This window comes from Vitis vinifera, chromosome 2 (assembly GCF_030704535.1).
Source record: "Vitis vinifera cultivar Pinot Noir 40024 chromosome 2, ASM3070453v1".
NCBI classification, from domain to species: domain Eukaryota; kingdom Viridiplantae; phylum Streptophyta; class Magnoliopsida; order Vitales; family Vitaceae; genus Vitis; species Vitis vinifera.
This window is the reverse complement of record NC_081806.1, coordinates 5,494,708-5,513,640: the sequence shown is the minus strand read 5'-3', so window position 1 is coordinate 5,513,640 and position 18,933 is coordinate 5,494,708. Positions and strand designations below refer to the sequence as shown.

The window sequence follows — 18,933 nt, the reverse complement described above, 5'->3', positions numbered from 1 at the left end:
CTAAAAGTTCTTTCATAAAACAATGGATGGTACGAAATTGCATTGTTTTTTTTTATACACTTCTTGTTTTATGTTTTCTATATTTTTAAAAAGGAAAATAATGGTAATTTATATATAAAATATAACAACACGTTAAAACTTACTTTGAAAATATAATACTTTTTGAAGCTATTACAAAAAATCGAAACATTAACAAATTTTTATTAACTTAAATGTAAAATAATATTAAAAAAATATAAAGTAATTAAGTTTATATATATATATTACCATATTTTATATAAAAGTTGTTACTATTTCTTATTTTAAGAAAATATAAATCAATCAGAAAACATTCACATTTCTATTTTTTATTTTTAAAAATTGGAAATAGTAGTAACTCTTGTGTGAAATTTGGAAACTCTAATGTAAAAATGTATGAATTTATTATCGTATCCTTTAAAAATCATTTTAAAACTTGAGGTAATAAAAATTTTATCTTATAAAGGTTTTTAAAAACTATTACATTTTTAATACTAAAATTTAATTCTTATATTTTAAAGGGTTATTTGATTAAAATGGTAATTGAAAACCCAATTTTAGAAATCTAACTTTTTATCATTTTTTTGTCATATATCGACAAAAAAGCCCTTATTTATTTCTTGTAAAAATAAGAATTTTTTTTAATTATATGTAAATATTTGAAATAATTAAGAATATTTATTTCAAAAATTGATTATTCTTAAGAAAAAAATAAGAAAAATGTTAAATTCATAGATATGAGAATTATTTTGTTATTTTTAATCAATTAATCATATTTTAAATAAGATTTACTGTTATTTTTGTTTTAAAAAATAAAAAAATAAAAAATCCAAATGACCATTTTTTTTTTTTTTTGGAATAATCTATTTAAAGATACAATAAAACCAATAATAAATCATTACATATTTAAATTTTTTTAAAGATGGACCAAATGATATGACGTAAGTAAATATCAAATAATCATTAAAAATAGAGTCTAAAAAATGAATAAAAATAATCATTAATTATAAATTTTTTCATAAAATTACAATTAATGTTGCTAATGACGTTGGCTGTAGGATGGTTTTAATTGTAACGCAGTGGTTAAATAAATGAATCGATAAGTCGAAATTTCTTATTCACGTACCGTCCTTCGAATACAGGGCATCAGACCCTCTCATAAATCAAAGCTCAAAGGCTAAGAAGACAAGAGGACCTCTGCCGAAAGGCTTAAATACGGGATCCAACGGTTCATAACACTCCAATCATGCTACTTCCTTTCCCTCGATGATTGCCACCTGTGCTTATGCTTTTATGCCACGTCGACTTCAAATGATATGCATCGATCTATTTCTAAAACGATAAAAAGGAACCCACCCTCACAGATTGCTCCCACCATCTCCAATCACAGCCCCATCTCCACCCTTCTTTCCTTCGTTTCACCAAATCAGGAAGTGTAGTGGACGGCGTAAGGAGTGGCTGTTACCATTGCTGTGTGACCGCAGTAGAGTCACACTCAGAAGGTTTTCTCAGTCCGTACTCCTTTCTCCCTAATGGGACGCTAACACGTGTCATATTCCCCAAGTTTATACCCGTCCGATTATATCCAGCTGAGAATGCCCCACTTTTTGAAATTCGATCAGGATCACACATTTTCTCTCTCATTACTTTCCCGAGAGACAAAAAGAAAATTGAAAACAAACCAACCTAGAAAATCCTTTCTCTTTCTCTCTCTTCCTCTCTATCTCTATCTCTCTCTTTCTTGTCGTTTCTTCTTGGCCGGAAAGTCTGTTTCGATCCGCCGGAGAATCTGAGATTCCGGCTGGTACTGTCTCCGTCGACTGTTGACTTTTCCCTATTAGGTCTGGGAATTAGGGTTTCGTCGTACGAGGCTGCGTTCACGTTTTTCGAAGCCCGAGATCAGTCTAACCCTAGGGGTTGTGGAGGCTCGATGAGCGTACGATTGGGGTGCAGTTGAGTCAACTGGAGGGATTTCGTCACCGGATGGAGGGAGGTAGCGTCCTAGACTTACTTCTTCTGGTACTGTTCATTTCCTCTTTTTGTTGATAGGGTTTTTGTTTCCTATACATGTATGTGCGGAGAAGGAGGGTGTGATTAGAGCGAAAAATGAAGTATTTTCTTGTTAATTTGTGTGAAATGGTGTTCCGAGTTCGAAAAAAGTTTTCTTTTTTGGTTTGCACATTTGAATTGGGGTAGATATTGTAATTAAGGCATTGAAGGAGGTTTTTTATTGTTATGCTCTAAAATGATAAGAATATATTGAAAAAAATTGTTTTCTTTTTTTGTTTTTTATAGTGTTTGGAGGGTGGGGTGTATGGGCTTTCCCGATTGGTCCGAATTAGGGTTTTTGGTGCAATATGGTTGCTCTTATAGTTGGAACACACCTGGGGTGCGTCTGATTTTAAGCTTGGCAGTGACAGATTTGCTATGATTCTTGTTTCTCAGCCCTCCCAAACATATTTTTCCTTTGAAAACAAATTTTAATTTTATTGCTAGCGTGTTCAGTTCTCCAATCTCTACTATGATATATGTTTTTTATGCTTGTCTGCTGTTACAGCAGGCAAAGGCCACAAATTGGTATTAACCAGATATCCTTAGTCTGCGAGATTTGAGAAACTTAGTATTAACCTGGAACGATAGAGCTAGTAGTATACTTTATTTGCTGGATAGCACCTGCTGGTTTTTCTTTTTCACGTGCACATTGTATGGTCGATTAGGGTTCTGACCAGCTGTATGGAACACAAATTACCATGTGCGATTGTTCTTGATTTCAGTGACTACAAAATATTTTTTTGTTAAAAAATGTATTTTAAGTGTCATCACTAGTATGTTCGGTTCTGAAGTCCACGTCTTATGCTTATGATATGCATATTTTGTTTTGATTATACTCTTATGATCTGTATTTCTTGTTCCAATTTTATGAGGCAAGTATGAAAATTGGACTGTGCTATCAAATTTCTTTAAAGTTGTAACCTGACCAACTCCAATGCTCAATTCAGCAAATAGAGCTAATTTGTACTTCTTAATTTACTAAATTGCATCTGCGTATGATTGGTCTCATTACTTTGTCTCATGCTCACATGGCATGGTTGACCTAGCAACCTAACAAGCTGTAATGTGGAATGACCTTTCATCTTCCCAATTTTTCAAGAAAGGAGTGATGTAGGTTCACTCTCACAGCATTAGTAAACTTTCGGCAGTATGATGAAAATGAAATATTTGATTATCCAGAGTTGTCCATAACTTTAGTAAATGGGATTATGAAAATCAGATTTGAGTTCAAGATAAGTTCACCCAGCAATTTGTGAATCAAAGACTGATCCGTACTTCTATATATATGCGTTTGTGCATGGCATGTGTTTGTATATATGTATTTATGTATATGTCGCTGTACTTGCTTTGCCTTCTTTAAGGCACTTTTAATACATGTCCTCATTTTGCCTATTTAAAAAAAAAAAAAAAACCTTCAAACATTAATGTTACAGTAATCTGAACCGTTCCCACGCACATATTAAATCAGTAATATGCAGTAATAAAGTATCAACATTCCTATTTGGGTTCATTTCAGATTGATCCCACTGTAGTAGGGATTCTTAGCTGATAATTCTTCTGTTTTTGGAACTGTGATTGAATCTCAGTATCTGATGTCAATGGTTTACTTTGAGCTTTTCCCATGCATAGTACCATGGACCATGGCAAACATGTACTGTTGAGTACATTACTTATAATAATTTATAGATGGAAATAAGTTATGACTCATTAATTTTTGAATATATAATTATAGCAATCTCTGAGTAGTGTAGTGTAAGCTGCATGGTTAAACATTCAATTAGAGGGCGTGTCAATTACATTAGTTTGCTTCTTCCTTTTTGAAGAGATAAATTATGATGGTGGTTCAACATTTATGTCGGTAATAATTTTGACATTATGGTTGAAATGGTTTCTGAAAGGCAATTACTGTTGTTTCATGTTAATAATTAAGAAGTGACATGTTAGCATATAAATCAGTGATATGCAGCAATAAAGTATCAACATCTTTCTTTTGCTGTACACTTCCAGAATTTTGAGATTGACTTATGCATATCTTTACAATACTCTCCATCCCTCTTTCCCTCTATGTTTGTCTCTCACACATGCAAGTGCATGGATGTACCCATGCAAATTTCTCCTCATCTAACCTTTGCTTCCTTGTAGGGATACACCCATGGATTATGATGACAATGATTTTCAAAGCCAAAATCTTCGGTTAGCTGGTGAAGGGAGTGCCAAATTTCCTCCTGTTTTAGGGCCATATGCTCTTCCCAAGTTTGATTTTGATGACAGCCTCCAGGGGCATCTAAGGTTTGATAGTTTGGTTGAAACTGAGGTTTTTCTTGGCATTGAAAGTCAAGAAGACAACCAGTGGATTGAGGATTTCTCTCGGGGAAGTAGTGGGATAGAGTTTAGTTCAAGTGCTGCAGAATCTTGCTCTATATCCAGGCGGAACAATGTTTGGTCTGAGGCCACGTCCTCAGAATCTGTTGAAATGCTATTAAAATCTGTTGGGCAGGAAGAAATTGTTCCAGGTCAAACTACTGTCAAGGACTCAGGTGCCTGTGATGAGTTGGGAAGCATAACTAAGCAAATGGAGCATAATCTGAAACCAGATAATAGCAATCTTTCTAACGTGGGTAATGTTATAGATTCAGGACCTACAATACGCCCAGATGAGTTTCTGGGAAGTTTTTCTGTTCTAAACAAAGATGCAGGAAAAGAACTACCTCAGATTGAGGATACGTCACAAACTCGTGAAGGTGACTCATTGGCTTACAGAAGTTCCACTGACTTACCTGTCACTGAGGGAAATATGTTAATTGATAGCAAAGATGATGATGCAAATCAAGGGGAAATTGATACTTTGGTTAATGAATCCCTGAATAACAATACTCAGGACGATTTTTCTGCTTCTGGGATGCAAGTTGATAATATAATCACCTCTATGCATAATGTCATTACAAGTGCTGAGGAGTTGAACAATCAAAAGGCTCCCCCAGATCATATAAATGATATTAGTCATGGTAGTGGGGATGCCTTATCGAAAGATAATGATGTGGATGGAGAGGAGCACAATGTTTTGAGCAAGGAGGACCAAATGAATGATAAAGTTCTGGAGGGAAATTTAGTTGACAGTGGTGCTGGTAACTTGGAGCACCCTCTCTATTTGGACTCTGAAGAATCTAGGGGAGAAGGAAATGCTGTTGAAACTTGTACTAGTAATGTGGAGGGACCTTCTAGTACGATCGTGAAGAGTGATTCTGAACTGAATGTTGTGGAAGGATGCAGCGAGGGTGTAAAGGAATCTGTTCAGGAGAGCAAATGTGAAGTGGTCTTGTCAAAAGACGCAGAAATGGTTGATCAATTTACAGTAAATATGCATGGGGGCTCACCCATTGCTTCAAAAGGTGAGAGTAGTTTTTCAGGGCATGCTGTTGAGGTCAGCAACAGAAATGCAGAAAATTGTGCCATATTAGAGCAGAAGATGGACTCTCATGTGCAGCTGACTTATGAAAAGAGCAGTTTTGTGAAGAAAAAGGATGATTTGTTGGAAAGTGGGAACCAATTGAATAGTGAGATTTCAACCAGTCACTTGGACACTTCTCTGTTATCTGAGGAAACCAATAAACTTTCTGAAGGTAATTGTGATGGAAGTGGAAGCCATCACGAGGGAGATATTTCTAGTAAGCTTGTGGTATCTTCTTCAGCTGAATTGTGTGGGGAATCACATACAACTGAAAATGTAAAATGTGCAAATGTTGCTTTTGGAGTTCATGGAGAAGATCTAAATGCTGGAGACCATGTTCCAATTTCCACTCCATCTGAGTCTATTCAAATACGCATTCAAAATGCAGTCTCCAGGCAGAGTGGTATTCATAACTTTGATTCAGATGTTCCTGTTGTTGAGGAGGGGAATGTGAAGTTGAGTACTGATTTGAGTAATATGGAACATGAGATTGGTGGATCATTGCCTATTGGTGAATGTAGCAAAGAAAATGAGGTGGTAGTTCCTAGATTACAATCTGATGCTGCTTCTAGGAATGAACCAGGTGCACATGAAATCTTTATTTTTGATCCTTAAAATCTAAGGCTTGTTCGGCAATATTTTCAAAAACAGTTCTTAAAGCACAGTTTTTGAGATCAGTTCTTAGAAACAATTTTCAATTGTTTTGAAGAACAAAATCTTATGTCTTTCTCCATGCAGGTATTGTTGATTTTATGTACAATGCAAAAGTTCCCAAACTCCATATGCCAATTGTTTGTTAGAACACTCTACAAAGGACATTTGAAAAAACCTAAAATTTGTTCTAAGAAAACAACATATTTTCTGCCTTCAGTAAAAAATTTTGTTAAACATGTTTTTAGAATTAGAAAGTGTTTTTTGTTTTAAAAAATAAAAAACTGTGTTCAAGAACAGTTTTCAGACATGCCCTAAATTTGCTGGATCTTCTAACTGTTCTTCTGTTCCTCTTATTTTTCTTCTGCAGCACCAGGTGTAGTCTTGAAAGATACTGACTTGGCATCACATGAAACATTAGATGGTTCTTCCTTGCCTTCTGGTTTAGGTGTTAGCACTATTGATTCTTTTGTCCATAAAGAGGATGGGAAACCACCTTCACTTATAGTGGGGCTTACTCACTTGGATAGAAAGGAAGAAGTTGCAGATGGAGGTTCTGTGGAAGTAAGTTTATCAGCTGGGATCGAGCATTCTCAAGTGGGAAGTAAGACAGTTTCAGCTTCTGATGAAAAAGATGCATGTTGTGACACTGCTGGAGAGAGGCCATCTGAGACAATCGATTCATCTTTGCCAATGATGGAGATTTCTAATGCAGTGAGCCAGAATGAACCTCAAGCAATGATCACTGACAAAGATGATCAAGAGTCTAAGAAGTTGGAAGTCTGCCCTGTTCTGTGTGATTCAACAGTGAAAGAGGGTGATGGTGCTGAAGCAGTACTTGTTAAAATTTCTGAAGAAGCAACCACAAAAGAGGGCTTTGATGAGGCTTCCTTAAAAGTTACAGGTGAACATTTATTTTTATATTTGTTTTTTCTTGTATCATTTTTTCATCTAGTAAATTTGAAATTAAGTTTTTCTGAGATGTGTGGCATCTCTAGTCAATATCTAATAATTACCTCAAATTAAAACCTTATTCCTTACCTATTGAGAACTGCCAGGACATCCTACTTTGCCAAACTACTCCAGCTGTTATGATCCATTCAAGTCATATCCATCCTGCCATTTTTCTCTGGCTCTGCCACATTACTAGTCCTTGTTGCCTTGTTCGTCTAGATATTCTAAACAGCATTGCATTTTTACTTTTAAGTCTTTGTTGCACATGGCCAATCTCAGCTTGCTCTATCTATCGTTTTTAATTGGCACTGTGTTACTTATCCCAAATGCGTGTGGTTATGTTCGTCTATCTGCCCTTCTGCACTGGCCTATTGTGTTTGTTGTTTGAATTGATGTGATATGGAATTTTCTATGGAGAAATATTAGTTTTTCTTCTCAAATTGTTTTCCTTTGTCCTGATATTGAACCTCTGTATGACTGATGCCTACATTTCTTTGTCAGATGTGGAAATTTCAAGAAAAGGACACATGCTTACACCACCTGTGCCTTTCTCCTTGGAGGGTTCTTGCTCTGATATTGGCCAAAAAGTTCAGGAGGAAAATGGAGCTCCTTCAGTGTCTGGAGATAAGCGTCAGCAGACAGCTGTCTCAAGTACTGGAAGTGAGTTGATACATTATGATTTATCCTTCTTATTCATCCTTCTTTAGAACTAAGACTATTAATAGTTTCTGCCTGTCATTTCCTCTGTTCATCTTTGCCTTCATTTTTCTTTACTTTGGTTGTAAGGGGGTGGGATATGACAGAATTTGGGTTTAACTATGTTGATCTTAATATATAAACAGAGACTATGACAAATGCAATCTTTCCACATACACTGTTCATCCATGGATGTTTTTAACCCGATCATCCATTACCAAATACAAAATCTATTTGACCATCAAGTTGAGAACAGTGGAAAGCAACTCTGTCATTGATACAAAATGGGAGAAACAAAAAATGTTCAGTGTCCTCTCTCTGTTCATTGAACTTGTTTACCCATGAATTGTAAAGGGACATAGTGATGACATATTTTGAACCCAATTTCTGTACCCGGTTATATGTCCCATCTCCTACCTAATTCCTAATACAACAAATGAGTACATTCAATTAGTGTAATCTATGTTCATTGAATGAAGGAAACACTTGCATAATATGCTAAAGCTTTATCTAAACTTGAAACTGGTCTATAGACTTGAATCCAGTTACATTTGTTATCAACCTGTTCCAATAAACCAGCCTGGCTTTGTTACCTGATTAAGCTCACCATTGATGTTCCTAGTTTTTCTTAGAAGCCAAATTGGTGTTGCACAATGATGGAAAACTCAGTTGTGGAGAGCTGTGATTTGGTCAATTTATGGACAATTGCAAATGGAAGAAAGGGCTTTTCATCCCTTTTAATTTTGTTTTTGGGGATGTGGGTGTAATTTGACTAAAGTGTTTGACTTAATCATAGGATCTGGAAACCCAATTTTGTGCTATTGTCTATCAAATTTTAATCATTTATGACGCGTATTCCACAAGATAGAGTTTGCGGCACCTTAATTTGTTAAGTTCGTGTTAGTCAAGTTCCAACCAACTTCTGATGACAAATGCACCTTTATGTATGATCTTATTAATAAGTTCTTATTCAAAATTATAACCCATAGCTTCATACAGTTAATTATGAATCGCCTTATTAAATTATTAATCATATTATGATCTAAACATGAAATAGTTATCAAATGGCAGTCAATATCTGAATTGCTCAACTCTATCAAATTACTCAATATTTGGTGTATGTCACCATAGTGGTTTCCTGCTGAAGGGAGGTTCTCTCCCATCTCAAAAAGACTCTCTGGTGCCTATATATATCAAACTTAATTGAGATGATTCCTTATATAGCCTCAGTAGACAGAGTAATGGATCCGTGGATCCCAATAACAAACAGTTTGAAACTATCCTCTTGACCTGTCTACATGCATCCTAGAAAATATCTAACTACCTCTGATATTATTGAATTCTATAGAAGATTCCAGTCAACTGCCATGCAGATCAGTCCATCCCTCTGAATGTATTGTCCATACAAACTCGTCCTGTACTGCATGCGTACAGTGCAGGGTGTGATGTAAAGTCAAAATAATTTATGCAAGGAGCTTCACATTTAGTGCCCTTCGTAGGGGATATTATGCCATTTTGAGCTGTATCTTTTGCTTTGCTGTGTTGATATCTTTTTTACTGTTTTATTTTATGAGATGATTGTCTTTACTGAAACCTGTGATTGGAGCTTTGCTAATTCCATTCACCATCTTGTCGTTACTTAATGAGAAAGGAGAAGGGAAACAAAGAAATCATTACTGTGGAAAAAGAATAAAAAGAGAGCAACACTATGGACAACTTTCGCATGAAAATAGCGGTACTTGGTTCCAAATAAAGCTATAACATTTAACTGGATTAGAGAAACTTAATCGGCCATGGTGGGATTTAGAAAAAGCAAATTGTAGATTTTTTTTTCTTTTTTCCAAATAGGATTCAGATAATGTGTGTGGTGTAAATTCCCTTAGGTAATTGTAGGACTTTAGCAACTGTTTTATTGACCAAACACGTCCTTGGGACTGGGGTAACAATGTTGAATCTCAGCATCAATTGTTCCTTAATTCCATCTTGAATCATTCCAACCAGATTGGAATTCTGATTTTGCAGGTGATGCTTTAAATGGCCATGAAGGTTCCTTCAGTGCTGTGTCAGTCTCAGAACATGATGCTAAGCTTCATGTGACTGAAGGTGGGAAGAACAATGCAGACTCTGATAAGCCTAATTGTGGCTCTCCTACTGTCATTAGTTGCATCGACCTTCCCCAGAGTGAAAAAGAATCCCAGGAGGGAGTCAGGAGTGCTGTAGGTCAGAATGTTCCAGTCCCAGAGATAATTGATGGGGTTCCTGTAAAAGGTTCTTCTATGTCTCAGGATCCTAAAGAAGATGATTCCTCGAAAGATGAGAGAAGCTTCTCCTTTGAGGTGGGTGCATTGGCAGATCTGTCTGAAAGAGAAGCTGGCAAGTGTTGGCAACCATTCTCTACTCAAGCATGCAAAACATCTGTGGTAAATTTCTTTTTTATTTTTGTCGTTATAGTTTTTAAAAGATTGCTTCCTTCGTTATTACCTGAGTATTATCAGAAAATCATTATACCACTTTTCTGAAGAATTAGATGGATCCCATATCATTTAATTCTTTGTTTTACCATTATGTCCTGATTCTTTTCTGATAATCTTCATCAAGAATTTTTTGGTCTTTCTTTTTTGAAGATTGTCGAGGGATCTCCTTCAACATCAGTCTTAGGCCAAATGGATCCTAAGATGGCACAGGAAATTTCTCGTGGAAGCCCTCGAGCATCTGGAGGGATCGCATCTGGCAGTTCTAAAGGTACTGAACGTAAAACAAAGCGCGCATCTGGCAAGGCAACTGGGAAAGAAACTGCTAAGAAAGGCAGCAATGTGAAAGATACAGCTCATGCAAGACAGCCACCAGAGAGAGTGGACAAATCTGGCAATTTGTCTCCAATCCCATCAGGGGCTACTCAGTATGTGCAATCCAAAGAGATGCAACACACTGGAAATATGGAGCGCAGCAGTACAAAATCATGTGGTACTCTTACAACACCCACATCTAACCTTCCGGATTTGAATACTTCAGCTTCTCCATCTGCAATATTTCAACAGCCTTTCACAGACTTACAGCAAGTGCAATTGCGTGCTCAGATCTTTGTTTATGGATCATTGATGTAAGTCATTTTTTTGGTTTTCCATGTATATGATATGTAGCATTAGATAACATTTTGGCATAAAGAGAGCAGGGTTTACCAAGAAGAGTTCTGGGTGCTTTGGCTTTAGATACACCACTGCCAGAACACTGGTGTGCATGAAGGGAGGGAAGAGAACTGGCTGTTTTTGTTCAGTCTATGGGGTCCTGTTATCTTACTCCCACCAAGAGAACTTGATAGATTGATGGCTATTATTATGTGTGCCAATTTCGGGCTGTTTCTATTTTCTTCTTTTTTTTATTGTGTTTTTGGTTGTTGAATAGCATGAAGGGGAAGCTGACCAAAAGTTATAAGATTGTATTTGGGAGGTTGATTGTAATGTTCATCATGATCTCAAGTTACAGATTTGATCATAACAAGGGAATTTTGGAATTTTCCATAGACTATAGAATATATGACTATTATATAAAGAAATATTTAACTGCGTTTTGATTGCCTGTTGCAGCCAAGGAACGGCACCCGATGAAGCATGCATGGCATCAGCCTTTGGAACACCTGGTTAGTTTTTATTCCTAAATTTTCTTTAACTCTCTTAGGCCCCACATGTTGCTGATTCTTGATCTCTTGTGCTCAGATGGTGGAAGGAGCTTGTGGGAGAATGCATGGCATGCTTCTGTAGAAAGGCTTCAAGGACAAAAATCCCATCCCAGCAATCCTGAAACCCCTTTGCAGTCTCGATCAGGTACTTCTTGTTTTAAGGTAAAATTCCCTTTGTGGTTTGCTCAAGTGTCTGACTACATTTTTGGAATTAATATTTGCAGGTGCTAGAACTCCTGATCAAGCATCCATTCAACAAGGTGCACTTCAAGGTAAAGTTATTCCTTCACCAGTTGGTAGAGCCAGCAGCAAGGGTACCCCTTCGACAATTGTAAATCCCATGATGCCTCTTCCATCACCACTTTGGAGTATTTCTACTCAGGGTGATGTTATGCAGTCCAGTGGTTTGCCAAGAGGTGGACTTATGGACCATCATCCGGCACTTTCTCCATTGCATCCTTATCAAACTCCGCCTGTAAGGAACTTTGTTGGACATAACACTTCTTGGATATCTCAGCCTACTTTTCCAGGTCCCTGGGTTCCCTCTCAAACTTCTGGACTTGATGCCAGTGTTCGTTTTCCTGCCCTGCCTGTAACAGAAACAGTTAAATTAACACCTGTTAGAGAGTCAACTGTGCCACATTCTTCCAGTGTGAAGCATGTCTCTTCTGGTCCTATGGGTCATAGTGGAGGTCCTACAAGTGTTTTTGCTGGGACTTCACCTCTTCTTGATGCAAAAAAGGCAACAGCATCCCCTGGCCAACCCAGTACTGACCCAAAGCCTAGAAAGAGGAAAAAGACTCCTGCTTCTGAGGGTCCTAGCCAGATCTCTTTGCCATCTCAATCTCAAACAGAACCAATTCCTGTTGTTACGAGTCATTTTTCTACATCTGTTTCCATCACAACTCCTGCAAGCCTGGTTTCTAAAAGTAATACCGGGAAACTTGTTGCTGCTGCATCTCCTACATTCTTATCTGATCAAATGAAACTAGGGAGTCGAGATGCAGAACAGAGGAGTATGTTGACTGAAGAGACTCTTGGTAAAGTCAAGGAGGCTAAGTTACAGGCAGAGGATGCTGCTGCTCTTGCTGCTGCCGCAGTTAGTCATAGTCAAGGGGTATGGAGTGAGTTGGATAAGCAAAAGAATTCTGGATTGATTTCAGATGTTCAAGCAAAAATAGCTTCTGCTGCTGTTGCCATAGCAGCTGCTGCTTCTGTTGCAAAGGCAGCAGCGGCAGCTGCTAGGATTGCGTCAAATGCTGCATTGCAAGCAAAATTGATGGTTGATGAAGCACTGGTTTCAAGTGCAAATATTCATCCTGGTCAAAGTTCTGATGGCGTTAGTATTTTGGGAAAGGCTACTCCTGCTTCCATATTGAAGGGTGATGATGGAACCAACTGTTCCAGTTCTATTCTTGTTGCTGCAAGGGAGGCTGCAAGGAGGAGGGTTGAAGCTGCTTCGGCTGCCTCAAAGCGAGCTGAAAATTTGGATGCCATAGTAAAAGCTGCTGAACTTGCCGCAGAAGCAGTTTCACAGGCTGGGAAAATTGTTGCTATGGGTGATCCTTTGCCTTTAAGTGAGCTAGTTGAAGCTGGTCCAGAGGGTTACTGGAAAGCTTCCCAAGTATTGTCTGAGCCTGTTGTCAGATTAAACAACACGAACAGAGTACAGGCTGATAATAATGTTGAAGAAGGTCCTGATAAACATCCCAAAGTGACTCCATCTGATAAGAAAGAAACACATATGGTGAACCATGGGAAGCCACTTACTCGAAGGGAAATGTCCAGGGAGTTGGTGGAGGACCACACGAGATTGGTAGATGGCATGCCAAGTTCTGTTACTAGCAGTGAAAAGGATTCTAGAGGGCAAAAGGGACGTAAGGTTTCTGACTTGGCCAAAACCATTGGTGTTGTTCCTGAATCTGAGGTTGGATCAAGATCTAATTCCATTGCTGTCCAGAATGAATATGAAAGGACAACAGAAAATTTGAAAGAGAACAGCATCAAGGAGGGCTCCCTTGTAGAGGTTTGTAACTGGAAAGTGATTAGAATTTTCTACTTGTGCATTGTAATAATTTTGATTGTGGAGTATCATAAGTTCTTTCACTTGACATTGTAGTTTACAAGTGTCATAGTCTTGATTCACTTTGTCATCTCTGAAAATTTTAAATGCATGTTGTTTACCTTTTTTGTTGTTGTGTGTATGGTTTGATGTTGGTTCTACGCAGTTTTATCTTCTCTCTTTTTTATTAAAATAGTGATTTCATGTATTAGGTTTTCAAAGATGGAGATGGTTCTAAGGCAGCGTGGTTCTCGGCAAATGTATTGAGTTTGAAGGATCAAAAAGCTTATGTGTGTTATGTGGAACTTCCATCAGATGAAGGTAAGCTATTGCATTCAATGCACTTTGGGAATCAAATGAATGTGGATTTATATATGCCTGTGAATGCACAAAATTTGGACTATTTTTGATAGGCAAGAGTTAGAGAATTTTTTGCACAAGCCAAATTATAAAGCTGAAAAGTTTCTGTTAGTACTTATGACAATGAGTGGCATGTATTAGGGCCCTATCTTTGTGGGAAGGTTTATCCTGGAATCAGGAAACTCACAAGTCATGTTGTCCTTTTAGATGTTTGTTTCTGGATCTTTGTAGTTATCCATTTAACTGACATGTAACAGTGTGGTTCATTTAGGTCATCCATGTCTAGATCAATTAACCTTGAGGTGCCCATACGAATGGTTTCTAGGTTGGGAGCAATTCAAAGGAGAGCATGTGTATTAGTGCTTCCCTCAACAGCGTTTTGTATGGGCAAATCATGCATATGCCTTGTGTATGTGCAACACCTGTGCTTTTGATCTTCATTGAATATATTACTAAGACAATTATCTTCACTGCTTATGACAGTTTTGGTTTCCTGAGTTCTCCTTCTAGAACATTATCTTCCCCCCAAAAAAAAAAAAAAAAAAAATCCAAATCACTGTTTCATTCATTTGTATCTGTTTGTTGCATTTGATTATTCATTATCAAATTGGCTTGTATGTCTATTTTGTATCTCTGCAGGATCAGGGCAGCTAAAGGAATGGGTAGCACTTGAAAGTGAAGGAGATAAGCCACCCAGAATACGCTTTGCCCATCCTATGACTGCTATACAATTTGAAGGAACAAGGAAGAGACGTAGAGCAGCCATTGGAGACTATGCTTGGTCTGTTGGGGATAGAGTTGATGTATGGGTACAAAATTGGTATGTCAATATGATACTAAATATTATGTTTGTGGGATGGGATAACAATCACAAGCCAGAAATTTCAAGGAATGAAAATCATGATAAATTGTACTAAATAAATAATAAATAAAACATAATAAAAACAAATAAAAGATGATAGAAAAAGAAGCTCCCACTTATTGGGTTTAATTAGGTCCTTCTGCCTGTAGTCCCTGTGTTAAATTTGAAATACAAACTGTCACCAATTGCAATACGAATCCACCTATCCTCTTAAGCAACATTGTAACTAGAAAACTGAATCAATTGTTATAACCCTATGATTGATTCCTCCATTCTTTGAATTGAAAAACATGATTTTAAAGAATCTAGTAGTTATTCCCTCTAAATTATGATGATTGATCCTCTATTATGTCTTCATTAGTAGGATTGTAAATATTACTCTCTTTGATCGAATAAAAATAATAATGATGTACTATTAGTAGAATCAAATGGAATGAGCAAAACATCTATCGAGTGGTTGACCAACAATGCAAGGGATAAGCTATTCTGCCACTATTTAAAGGTGGTTATTTTGGTATATTAATGTGAGAGAAGAAAACAATAATTTTTAAAATGAAAAAAAAAAAAAAGTATTAATAGAATTTTACCTTTTTGTGGAGCAAAAAATATGCAGGGAATTGCTAAATTAAAAGTTTAGTTTAGTTGTCTCGCCAATATCTAGTTACATAGAAAACAGTGACAGTGGATGTCCATGCTGCTTTTTAAAAATAAGTACAAATGTAAAAAAGAACCATGTTCACAGCATTAAATGGTAAATGCAAAGAAAAACAAGAAATCCTTCCAAGATTTTGATTTCATTTCATGGTGTTTAGGATCCATGAAACCTTTATGGTTGATTTTTTTTCTTAATTCTTATTTTTTACTTCATTACTTCTTTGCTATCTCTAGTTCTTATGCATTTTGCTGCATACTCTTTACAGCATGCTTCAAAAAGTTGGTAAAATCTAAGTTTGGTCATATTATTTTTATTTACCCATCAAAAAAGAAAAAATCTAAGTTGGGTCATGAACTTCTATTTTATCATTTATTGATTTTATACTTGATAAAGATAGAACTTTTGAGGATTTTTAGGTCCATGTTTACATGAGATATATCTACTTGGTATTATGTTACATATATATTACTTACAAAGAATTCCTCGGGCCTAGTTTTGTTATGAAAACCTTATTGCCCAAATCTGAGATGAGGCGCAAGGCTTGCTATAATTCCTTATTTTTCTTTTTCTCTCTCTTCTCTTTGCCCTTGGTTATGAAAACTTTATTGCTTACATCTAAGGTGAGGCATGGGGCCTAACACAGTTCTTTTTCTTTCTTTTTCCCCCACTTTTCCCCTTATTCTCTGATAGGGACTCCTTGGCCTTGTCCATTGTTCTTATTTTTTTCCTTATCTATGGTATTTCCATGTGCAATAAAGTAAGTGAGTCTTCTTATATATTAAGCACCTAAACAGAAGTTTACTTCAATGGATATGTTTTACACCAATCATAATCATTGTTTGAAATGGTCTGGTATCATCTACTGTGTCAACTTTTAGTTGTATATCTTCTTCTTTGTATGTTATCTCATTTCTGTTAGCACTATTTGTCAGCTGGTGTGAAGGAGTTGTCACGGAAAAGAGTCGGAAAGATGAAACTATGTTAACTGTCCGTATTTCAGGTATGAACAATTCTTCAACTTCTGTTTCATGAACATTTACACACTTGTTACTTGGTTTTAAAAAATGAATTTTTCTCTGATTCTTTTGCAGCTCAGGGAGAAACATCAGTTGTTAGAGCTTGGCATCTTCGGCCATCTCTCATCTGGAAGGATGGGGAATGGATTGAATGGTCAAGTTCAAGAGAAAATGACCACACTGTCCATGAGGTGTTATATCTAGATGTGCTTATGCTTGAATTCCTTTTGATGCTAGATTGAAACTTCTTAGTTGTTTATTAACTTCAATATCTGGTGCCCAGGGTGATACACCACAGGAAAAGCGATTGAAGTTGGGCAGTCCAGCAGTAGAGGCCAAAGGAAAGGATAAGATGTCAAAGAATATTGATGCAGTGGACAATGAGAAACCTGAAGAGCCAGGATTACTGGCTTTGTCAGGCAATGACAAAATATTTAATGTTGGTAAGAACACCAGAGATGAGAATAAGCCTGATGCACCCAGAATGATTCGGACTGGTTTGCAGAAGGAAGGGTCAAGAGTGATATTTGGCGTTCCTAAGCCTGGAAAGAAAAGGAAATTTATGGAAGTCAGCAAACATTATGTTGCAGACAGAAGCAATAAAATTAGTGAAGCAAATGATTCTGTTAAATTTGCAAAGTACTTGATACCTCAAGGATCAGGACCCCGTGGATGGAAAAATACTTCTAAAATTGATTCCAAGGAGAAGAGGGCGGTTGAATCCAAGCCCAAGGTTATTAGGTCCGGAAAGCCACAGAATGTTTCAAGTAGAACAGTTCCTCGAAAAGACAATCTTTTGGCCTCTGGAACATCTGCTTCAAATGACACCAATGTGACAGATAATCTTCCAAATATTAAGGATTCTGTTAGCCATGATGAGAATGCATCAGGGAAGCAGAATGTGATCGAATTTGAATCCTTTTCTAACACTGAGGGGCAAGCAGAGGGTCCAATCTTGTTTTCTTCTCTACCTCTTCCATCCGACGCTCCATCATCTAAGAAAATGCCCGTATCAAATGTCAAATCTCAACGGGTGAGTAAGGGGAAACTTGCACCCTCTGGTGGTAAGTTGGCTAAAATTGAAGAGGAGAAAGTTTATAATGGTAATCCTGGAAAATCAGTTCCTGAAGCTGTTGAGCCCCGTAGGTCTAATCGCAGAATTCAGCCAACTTCAAGGGTAAGATTTAGACCTTTTAACTTTTTATTTCCTTCTAGTAAATGTTTATATGACACGGTGTACGGTATTTATGCTGCCTCTTGTTGCATCAAGTGCTCATGACTGGACGTGATTATTATTTCATAGAAACAATCATGATGTAAGCATTAGCCTAATTTCTATCACAAAAATAGGCCATGTTTAAAAAAACATGTTTTCATAATGAAATGTATCAATCTTCATTAGTAACTATTATTGCATGGATATAAGATCAATCAGAGGCTTATCTTTATATTTTCTTTTATGCGAAGTTATTTTGAGATTTTGATACTTATATCTTCTGTCTACTCTAATTAACTTTCAGTATAGCATACTTACTGATCTTTTTTGTTGACAGCTATTGGAAGGACTGCAAAGCTCATTGATCATCTCAAAGATTCCTTCTGTTTCACATGACAAAGGACACAAAAGCCAGAACCGGAGTGCTTCTAGAGGTAAGATCTTAAAATTCAGTTTTTTCAATTGGGTCTTGTCCAAGTGCACAGAAATGCTTAATTGGTGCTCGGCCATGTGGTATTCATGCATGGACACATCTCCGAAGCACATGTACCTACTTGGTTGTAACAGGGAATGACCCTGAAATTGACTACTGCTTTGTTTAACAGGAAATAACCATGGTTGAGGGGAGCTTCACAGTGAGGGAATCCAATCTGAAGAACTCAAATGGGAACTTGATGACAAATACACCCACCATAGTTTTCCTGTATATTTAAAATAGAGGAGCAAACAAACTAGGAATGGAAATTCTCACTTCCTTGGGCTTAAGTTGTAAAATCTAGTTAGCAGATGTTCATATTGATTTTTAGTTAAAACAATTATGATTTGATCTGCCTTAGGTTCCATCCTACTAGGTTGTATATGGAAACATTCCATGTAGGCTTCAGATCTGTAGGCTAGCTTTTCAGATAATCCATCATAACATTTGCTGCTTTGTTTTCCCATATTCTTGCAAATCTCTTCCCCCCCCACCCCCCCGGCTCTACCTCCGTGCTCAATTTTTATTTTCTCCAAAGTTCATGGCAAGGCCTAATATTTAATCTGCATGATTTATTGAAGCCCATGGCAGGTCACACTGTTATTCCTATGTGGATACAGAGACTGAAGGTGGCTCATTTTACGCATTAGGCCAAAAGAAAAATTAAAGACTCCCGTTTTAACTGCTATAGGTCCGGGTGAATAAAATTGCAATTGTGTATTCAGCCATACAGTTGCTAAAGGAAAAGGAGTGGTGAATGACTGTCGGATGGTGGATTATTTTGTCAAAATG

General features: G+C 36.9%; 1 protein-coding gene across 4 annotated transcripts; it reads left to right on the top strand.

The window, feature by feature from the left end:
- Nucleotides 1-1,628: 1,628 nt before the first annotated feature.
- LOC100266068 (uncharacterized) lies at nt 1,629-18,605 on the top strand. 4 transcript variants are annotated; one of them, XM_002267101.4, is made up of 16 exons: nt 1,629-2,037; nt 4,213-6,101; nt 6,540-7,073; nt 7,625-7,783; nt 9,842-10,239; nt 10,444-10,919; nt 11,404-11,456; nt 11,533-11,640; nt 11,720-13,521; nt 13,770-13,878; nt 14,557-14,737; nt 16,367-16,434; nt 16,526-16,641; nt 16,734-17,627; nt 18,004-18,100; nt 18,272-18,605. In XM_002267101.4, exons 2-16 carry the CDS (start codon nt 4,223-4,225, stop codon nt 18,286-18,288), a joined length of 6,891 nt encoding a protein of 2,296 aa, XP_002267137.3. In that variant the 5' UTR covers nt 1,629-2,037; nt 4,213-4,222; the 3' UTR covers nt 18,289-18,605. The 4 variants fall into 4 exon arrangements, with proteins under 4 accessions (XP_002267137.3, XP_019073747.2, XP_059589733.1 ...); XM_019218202.2 differs by having other exon boundaries at nt 9,821-10,239; XM_059733750.1 differs by having other exon boundaries at nt 1,639-2,011.
- Nucleotides 18,606-18,933: the final 328 nt, after the last annotated feature.

Excerpts from the sequence above, each read along its gene's own strand:
- LOC100266068 (XM_019218202.2), top strand. The coding sequence starts at position 4,223 with ATGGATTATGATGACAATGATTTTCAAAGCCAAAATCTTCGGTTAGCT. Across the intron at positions 7,074-7,624 it reads GGCTTCCTTAAAAGTTACAG|ATGTGGAAATTTCAAGAAAA; the intron begins GTGAACATTTAT and ends TTTCTTTGTCAG. Across the intron at positions 17,628-18,003 it reads GAATTCAGCCAACTTCAAGG|CTATTGGAAGGACTGCAAAG; the intron begins GTAAGATTTAGA and ends TTTTGTTGACAG.